General features: G+C 47.6%; 1 protein-coding gene across 1 annotated transcript; it reads left to right on the top strand.

The window, feature by feature from the left end:
• Positions 1–24: 24 nt before the first annotated feature.
• Positions 25–8,306, top strand: LOC135805631 (gamma-butyrobetaine dioxygenase-like). The gene is made up of 6 exons (XM_065319699.1): positions 25–275; positions 1,476–1,873; positions 2,343–2,671; positions 5,300–5,405; positions 6,285–6,490; positions 7,220–8,306. Exons 2-6 carry the CDS (start codon positions 1,514–1,516, stop codon positions 7,542–7,544), a joined length of 1,326 nt encoding a protein of 441 aa, XP_065175771.1. The 5' UTR covers positions 25–275; positions 1,476–1,513; the 3' UTR covers positions 7,545–8,306.
• The last annotated feature ends 219 nt before the right edge of the window (positions 8,307–8,525 follow it).

Below are 8,525 nucleotides of genomic sequence, written 5' to 3' on the forward strand. Positions count from 1 at the left end.
ATGTTCTGACTTTGACTTTTTGTTTGAGTTTGACCATTCCCCAGGCTTTGGAGTATCGAGATTTTGTTTGGAGCGGACTAACTGCGATCCTGGACTTTTGTACACGCTGTATTCTAATCTGCAACGTCACCCAGTGCTGTAGTATTACACACACGTGGATGACGAGGGCGTTGGTCAGCGCTGGATGGTTTTCTTATGAAAATTTCTTCTGAGGAGGCGGTGAAAGCAGGTGGTTGGTCAGACATACGTGATTTATTTTACGTCGGTGGGGCACGGTACGTCTGTAGATATGGACTAAAAAAAAGAAAAGTCAGTGTATAAACACAGTAGCAGTCAGTCACACTATCAGTATTACAACTCTACAGTACATGAGTGCATTTCAAAAGTCCAGACCTCAGACTTTTTCAAAAAATTCAAATTTGGTTTGAAAGAAGAGAAATTTTTGGGATATTGGCTGTTGCTCATGCTCAGACAGTTCCCCAAAAATTTCTCATAGATATCTGAGTGATTGGATAACAAACGCCCAGTTTCGGAAATTTCATGCACAAAGTGATCACAGATTTGATGTGGTATAGATGCTGGCCGTATGGCCTTTTGAAACCAGAGGTCTATACTTTTGAAACACACTGTAGCTCTCTCCTGAGGCTGCCCAGCTTAGTATTCCTCTTCTCATTCTGGCATTAAGTTTGCACCCTGCACCATTTCGCAGCCCAGTGTTCACAGGTCTAGGGCTGCGTAGCACCCGGCACGAACTTGAGTGACACGACTGGATTTCATTGAGCAGCACTGTATTTACAAGTTAACCCTTATCCTCCTACTGAAATGAAATTTCAGGGCCCGTAGAATTTAGGGTGCCAAGTCGAATGGTCTGACTAGGCTGCGATTCATCATTCGTCACATATTCCTGTCGACTTCACCCTCACAATGGACTACTTTTCAGTGAGGATGTAACCGATACTGGCCAGATACACACACATATACCGGTATTTTGATTGCAGCAATGGCCGATTTCGGAGGCCATTCAATTGGAAAGCGACGTGTTGCAGTGCTCTTGGGCCGAGATCATTCAGCTCGGCACCCCGCACAGTACAGTACTACAACCATGTTCTGGAAACTCTCTGTAGAATGTGAAACAATGTGACCTTCCTTCTTGGGCTGCGTTCTAGTCACCCCTGGGGCAGGGCCGATTTAGGCACTCTCGCACATGGCTTCCCTGGCCTGGGGCGCAGTTAGGGCCAGCAGATCACAGCTGCCAGTGTGGTTACGTAGACCACAGATCACAGGCTAATTCCAAATCCAAGGTTGAACTGCACATCGTGTTGAGTACTACAGTCTTGTGTCGTCTCCATAGATACTACAACTCCCTGCTCACCATGTACCGTAATACTCCTGCCACTACAGGACACGTATATGTACCAGTAATTGAACTAACTTGAAGACTACACTCACCGATTTGTGTTCTATTTCAATTATAGGTCCTGAGCACGAAAACCAAGACAGTGACCATTCAAGCATGTGGAAAGCCGCTCGAAACACCGTGCGCTTGACGTGCTCTGCGTGCCGGTCTGTTGCTCATGCCAGCTGCCAGGCTCGTGTTAGTGCTCCGCGTGTCATCAGCTCTGCTACACCATGTCCAACGGGATGCAGGGCTCTATCCTCTTCATCGACTTCTAGCACTGCTGTGACGTCGACAAGTAGCGACGGGCGGTTTCTGACGGTTGCGTGGCAAGCGGGCGGGGAAAGTCGCTATCCGTTCATCTACTTACGAGACAACTGCACTTGTTCGGAATGTTTTCACGAGCTCTCCAGTATGAGGACGGTGGAAATAATGGCCGACGGTATTGATGCTGACATAAGCCCGTCTGGTGTTGAGGTAAATCTCACTTGTTATTTTCAGTTTTATCACACCTTTATTGCCAACCTTTGGTCTAAACAGTGGAACCGGATCATAAGAGACACACTTTTGCTTCAGAAGAGCTACAGTGTAGTGTTCCTGGCTCTGTTGGACACATCACTGTCTATTCGCTGTGTATGTAGCACATTTGTGGCTAAGAACTTCCACTGTGACAAACAAATTCATCTGTCTCTTGGTGTTTGTCCTGAAGAGGCTAGACTGTACATGTACATAGTTATACTTTGAAGTGCATTGCAGAAAGCAAATTCTGAGTTGACGTGCGTGCATTTGTGTTAGATACATGTGCATTGTTTTTCTTGTTCACCCTGAGGACGGGCCATGCCCTAATGGCAAAGTTTGGTGTGTGTCAAGCATTGAGAGAGTCTTCGACTGGGAAGAGACCATACCTAAGTAGTGTCACTGTGTGCATTGTACTCCTTCCTTTCAGAGCACTGCTACTGGGGTGAGAATCACCTGGCCCAATGGCCACGTTAGTGACTTTACCAATGCCTGGCTACGTGAGCATACGCTGAGCACCCAGCCCAAGGACCATGGGCTTGGCAGGTTCCAGCGGCCTGCTGCTCAGCCTTGGTTGGCGAGCACGTTTTCACCTCCGGTCTTTGGACTTGATGCGATGATGAGCAATGAGAATGTGCAGTATGATATACTGGATAACCTGTACAAATCTGGCATTGTGGTGGTTAAAGGATGCGGCACTGAGCCTATGCCGAATGAAGTTTACGAGAAACTGGGCATGCTGCAAGACACGGCTTTTGGGTAAGTTGTCCGAGAATCAATCAACCACTTCTTTTAGCTTTCCTGAGCCTTGTCAAGTATTGGGAGTAAGTGGTGCCGTGAACAAGTTCTAGAGACAATATTGTTGCCTGGTCTTTCCTCTCTCCTTCATCTCTCCTCCTCCTCCCCCCCCCCCCCCCTCATTCTTTCTCTCTCTCTCTCAGGCATAAAAATCTGTTGTAGATGCCTCAGTCCTCAATACTCGCTTGTCTTTACGAACTGAGATGTTGCGACTTTGGCGGTAATTGTAGAAGAAGGTGGCTGCTCTCCAAGTTTTGGACCTCGTGCTTCCTGCGGACTGACTGACACTTGACTAACTCACGACTGCCATCTGGAGCACACGAAAGAATGCCAGAGCGTCTCGGTAAGTTTGTATTCCTGGTGGTGTTTGTATCTGGAAAGCACTATATAAGTGGTGCTCTTCAGGCACAATCTTCCTCAGGCTTCTGAAGCTCAACTGATGAGGGGTGAATTGCCCGAAACACTGTGTATTGAGCAAGGAGTGGTGCTTTCTTGCAGTTTTGCAGAGTGGACGGCCCGGCATTCTTCTCATGTGCTCCTGATGGCAGTCGTGAGTCAGTCAAGCATCAGTCAGTTGAGCACGAGCTCCAACATTTGGAGCAGCCACCTTCTTTTACTTGTCTTTATAACTGTTAAGTGCTCTCTCTCTCTCTCTCTTTCTCTCTCTCTCTCTCTCTCCATATATCTATCTTTCTTTCTTTCACACAAAAGGCTCAAGGGAGGCTTACAGATTTATCGCAACTCAGGAGTTTCTTGCACAATGCAGTCATCGGGCGACGTATGCCATGTTCAGTGGGACTTGGCCAATGTACAGCATAGTTTGGTGATAGCTAGTGGGTATTGATTCAGCACAGAAATATTGCCATGATGGCCGTGTGGATGGTCACTTGGGCAAGGGAGCTATTAGCGCAGAAAGTGTAGATTGTTAGTGAATGTAGAAGTGGAAGGTGTGAATTTGTAAACAGTAGCCAGGGTGTGAAGGTAGTCCTTCCTACAGAACTGTTTTTAAAAGTATTTTGGTGATGCTGAGAGCTCTAGGCTCACGCGGGTGTACGCGCTTCAAATCATGTCACAGCATGTTGCTTTTGCAAGTGCATGCAAGTGTTTATGTGCATGTACATGATTGTATGTGTGCATGCATAGTGTGCATGTGCGTGCATTGGGGTGGCTGCACACCTGTGATTATGTCACGGCTGCACTGAGGTTCTTGAGTAGGAATTTGTTGGTGTGTCGACATTTAGATACAAGCTCACTCCTCTTGATCTATCTTTCTTTATATTTCTACTAGGATCCGCAAAGCCCTTCAAAAATACCCTTAACTGTACCAAAAGATTTCCCTGCAAAGAATACCGGTACATGTATACTGGAACCTAAATCTTTTGAAAATATATCGTTATATACCTGAATTATCTTTAAAAAATCTGTAGGTGCACATGACGTCGTATTCATATGTGGTGACAGTGTGCCAGACCAGGGTATCCCGTGCACTTTCCGTACCATCAAACACATGCCGTCGAGGACACTAGAACATCTGACGGCTCCATTACGTTGTCTGTACCCCTTGCATGTCCCATACCACCAAGTGCAACTCTTGAAAGAAGTTCGAATAACTTACAGGTACATGACTAGCATAGCGAGGGCCCAAAGCAGAAACTCACTTGTCCGTGTGTGTGTGTGTGTACCCGGTATCAGTGCGGGCGTTGTTCACAAATATCACATGGCCGACTGAGCATGTGGTCCGTTTATTGTGCGCAGGTTACGTGTGAGCAGCCGCTCGCGTTCCCTACTTATATTATAGTGAAGGATTTTCACCATGCACACAGTGCACACCATTGGACCTTTGGACGCCCATCGCCGGAGGCGATGATAGCGATGCTACAGCAGAAGCCATAGCAGCTTGTGCTGGGATTGCACCATTCAACAGCTTGCAAGGCTGAAGAATTGACCACCACTATTCAGCCTGGTCTACACCACACAGCTATGAAGTGGCTTTTTCTGGCCAGTGAATCGTGTGTCCCATATGGTGCAGAAACCTTAGGGCCGGGTTCCACTGCGGCTCCGCTGCTCCGCTGCTCGTCTTTCGCGGCTTGAAACGTCATCATTACCATAGTGACCGCGGCTCGAGCTGGAGCAGCGAGTCCGCGGCTCACCGCGAGCTTTTGCTACGATTCTTGACCAAAAACTGCGAGCCGCGGTCGCGGCTTGACCTGTTTCCCGTACTTTGCATTGTTTTGTACGCCAGAATTTTAAAATTCAAATTTTAATTCGTTGCGCAGGCCAGAACACGAGGATTTGTTTGATTTCGCGCGCGCAGGCAGGTGAAACGTCATCAAAAAGTGTGGACCACGACCGCGGTACCCTCATGTGCGAGTGACAGTGGAACCGCGCTGCTCCGCTGCATGCAGCCAAGTGCCGCGGAGCAGCGGAGCCGCGGAGCCGCAGTGGAACCCGGCCCTTACCCCCTACTGTGCTGTTTCCCCTAATGTGCTGTTTTATTTGTATCCCATGGGAAATGGCGACATATTGTGTGGGCGATTCCTGACGTGTGCGTTTATGTATCTTATCCTGTTCTTTGCTGTCACCTTGCAGCTTGTTTTGGTTGGTCGAGGCACGAGCGGATCCAAACAACTTGGCCTACTCACCAAAGGCCTTCCCGCTGCATACAGACCTCCCGTATCTCAAAAATACCCCTGGGGTAAGCACTTGGCTCCTTTTTTTCTTTTCTTTTTTTAGATCGGGAGCTTGTGAGTGGAAAAGTCAGTGCTCAGCAGCATGGCAATCGGGGCTTTTTCATCAGCTGTGCTTCTTCGGCTTTAGTGTGCTTGCACTTTAGCACTTCTTTAGTATGGGAAGCAAGTAGATCGGAGAGGCAGCCATTGCTACAGCTTATCACAGGGGAAATGCACACTGCAAACTCATGTGAGCGCATCCATTGCATTTACAGAATACTGCACTTGCTGTACCATGGAAGTCTGAACAGTTTGTTCCAACAAGCCGTTCTGACTTGTGGGTTAAAAAGGTTCTCCCCGCGCCAGTACGGAGCCGGAGCACTGTGTGAGTGGTGGAAGTCGCTAACTCTACATGTACTGTAAAGTACCGTTGATCCCCCCCACACACACACACGCCGTGTCGCTTCCTACCTGGTTTTGCGGCAGAGGGGTGGGAATTAGATCAAGTCAGTCAAGCACAGCACGTGTTGTGTCTCTAACCGAGAGATCGTGGGTACACACATTATGACATAGAACTCACATGCAAGTTTATTCTACGATTGCAAAGCAAGAAGAACGTTGAGGTATGATTGTGCTGGAGGATATCGAAGTTGTATCCCAGGTGCGGGGGTGCGCCGGGTGTTGGGTGGCAGTACGATGAATCGCTATAGAGTGTTCATGTCTAAGACGTTGTGGTTTTGAGGTGGATCAATAGTACTTGCAACTACTTCGAAGTAAGTAGATGAATACGTGTCTGGTACTAGTACATACATCACAGTACTATGTACAACAAAGCAGAAGATCAGACTTGGCATGCTGGACTGTGCACATTCTCATTCTCTTGATGGTGTGTTTCTTCTGTTCAGACACTTCTTCTGCACTGCTTGCGGCAGGCTCCAACCGGTGGCCACACATTCCTTACTGACGGATTTGCTGTTGCAGCCAAGCTACGAGAGGAGAATCCACTTTGGTATGATCTCTTTTCCCGAGTACCTGTCACCTGGCATCAGCTGGGCTATGACCCGACCAGTGATCGGCATTATCACTACGAGTTTGCTCAGCCGATATTAAAGTGAGTCCACTGTCCTGTGCTGGTTTGCACCATGGTGAATACAGAATTCTGTCTGCAATGTCTCTCTCTCTCTCTCTCTCTCTCTCTCTCTCTCTCTCTCTCTCTCTCTCTCTCTTCCTCCCTCCCTGCCTCCCTCTCTCTCTCTCTCTCTCTCTCTCTCTCTCTCTCTCTCTCTCTCTCTCTCTCTCTCTCTCTCTCTCTCTCTCTCTCTCTCTCTCCCTGAGTTGACTCTGAGTTGACTCTGAGTTGCACACACAAGTACATGTAGTAGGTGATCCCCAGACAACACTCAACTAATACTTGCAATGATTTCTTGGGCATCAACAAGCAAATCCAAGCAAACATGGATGCAGTGAATGGGATTTTCGGTCTTTGACCACTTGCTGGTGAGCTGATCTACTCACCTCCCACCGCTTTAGGAGCTGCATCTGCGCCTTGATCCTTGAAGGGTGGTGGCGTTCCTACGGATGCGGAAAACTTGGTTTCCAGCTGAGTCTCACGCGAACCGTGAAAAACCCAAGCAAATTTTGAAATTTTCTCTCACTTGGCTGCTGGTGTTTTCATTCAGCAGTATTCCATTTTGCTGTTGCTGCTGCTGCTGTCAACCTTCATGTCTCCTGGGTATTGCCCATTGCCAGTGCTGCTCTTGTTTCTATGGTATATGCAAGCCTTGCTTGATGGGTTAACATGTTTTTGCTTCTCTGCCCGTACTGTGTTTCCACCTCGCAGTGTTGACAGACATGGAGAGTTGTACAAGGTCTGCTTTAGTGTAGCTGCCCGCGGTAGCTTTCTATCCATAAAGGAGGACGATGTGCATGACTTCTACCATGGCTACCTTCGCTGGATGCAATTGTGCAAGAGCCCAGAGCATCGATACGAAGTCCGCTTGGAGCCGGGCGACATGCTGATCATTAATGATCAACGCATAGCACATGGCCGTGATGCCATCAGTGACACACGTGAGAAAGGTCGGTGTTTGCGAGGCTGCTATCTGTCCTGGGACGATGTGGACTCTCGGTTTCGCCACCTCTATTACAAATTGAAGAAAGCATGAGAAGGCACTCGTCATACGTGATTGTCTAGCTACTCAGAAATGGACCTTGCCATGCGGATTTAGAATTGTACAAGCAGCTGGTCCACATGTCCTTCCCTTGAAGGGTTGTCATTTGGATGGTGAATTCTAATACTAGTACATGTACTCATTTTCTCTTATACCCTGTCGATTTCTGTATTGCCCCACTCATAGTTTGCGGAAATAATTTCTTACCCTTTAGATTCTGGCGATTCGTGACTGCCATCCGGAGCACATGAGGGACATGCCTGATTGTCGAAGTTTCCACTTGACAAACCAAGAAAGCACCGGTCCCTATGTGAGTCAGTCAAGTGCCAAATTCGCCAGGAAGCATAAGCTCCACACAGGAGCTGCCAGCTTTGGTCTACTATCTTATCGACATGTCATCAGTACGAGCATAATGATTATGACTTGGGATTGTGTGAACATGAAGATATCTTTCCTCGGTCATATTTGCAGGTTGCTCCCCGCATGTGAACTTGTAGTGATTTTTTCTCACAGTAGAGATTAGGGACTTCATAGGAATGTTGGGGGTTCTCCTCCGCCGACCTTACGAGCCCTCTTGTAATCAACTAGGCCATGTGTAGACTTGCACGTGCGGATACAGTGTACACAGTCTATGCACCATCTCTTAATTAAACAATTGTTTGTCATGCTGCTTGTTTACGCACTGGCAAGCATGTATTGTATTTGTATTTTGACTATTTTCACTTGGTATCAATTGAGTTCCATATCGTATTCCAACTACAACGCGGTAGCATAATGTGTTTGAGTCAATGGAGATGGGTGATTTTTTCTCCACTTTGGAACGTGGAGAGTTCCGACTTATTGATGCAATATGATTGGACTACCCTCAAGTTCAGACAATGCCACCTTTCGGGTCCCCATGTTACCATAAAAGGACAATCCCAGTGTGAGCATCACAACGAGGAAGTCTGTACATAGCCAATTGTTGTGTGCTAC

The sequence above is a fragment of the Sycon ciliatum genome, chromosome 1 (genome assembly GCF_964019385.1).
Source record: "Sycon ciliatum chromosome 1, ocSycCili1.1, whole genome shotgun sequence".
NCBI lineage: Eukaryota > Metazoa > Porifera > Calcarea > Leucosolenida > Sycettidae > Sycon > Sycon ciliatum.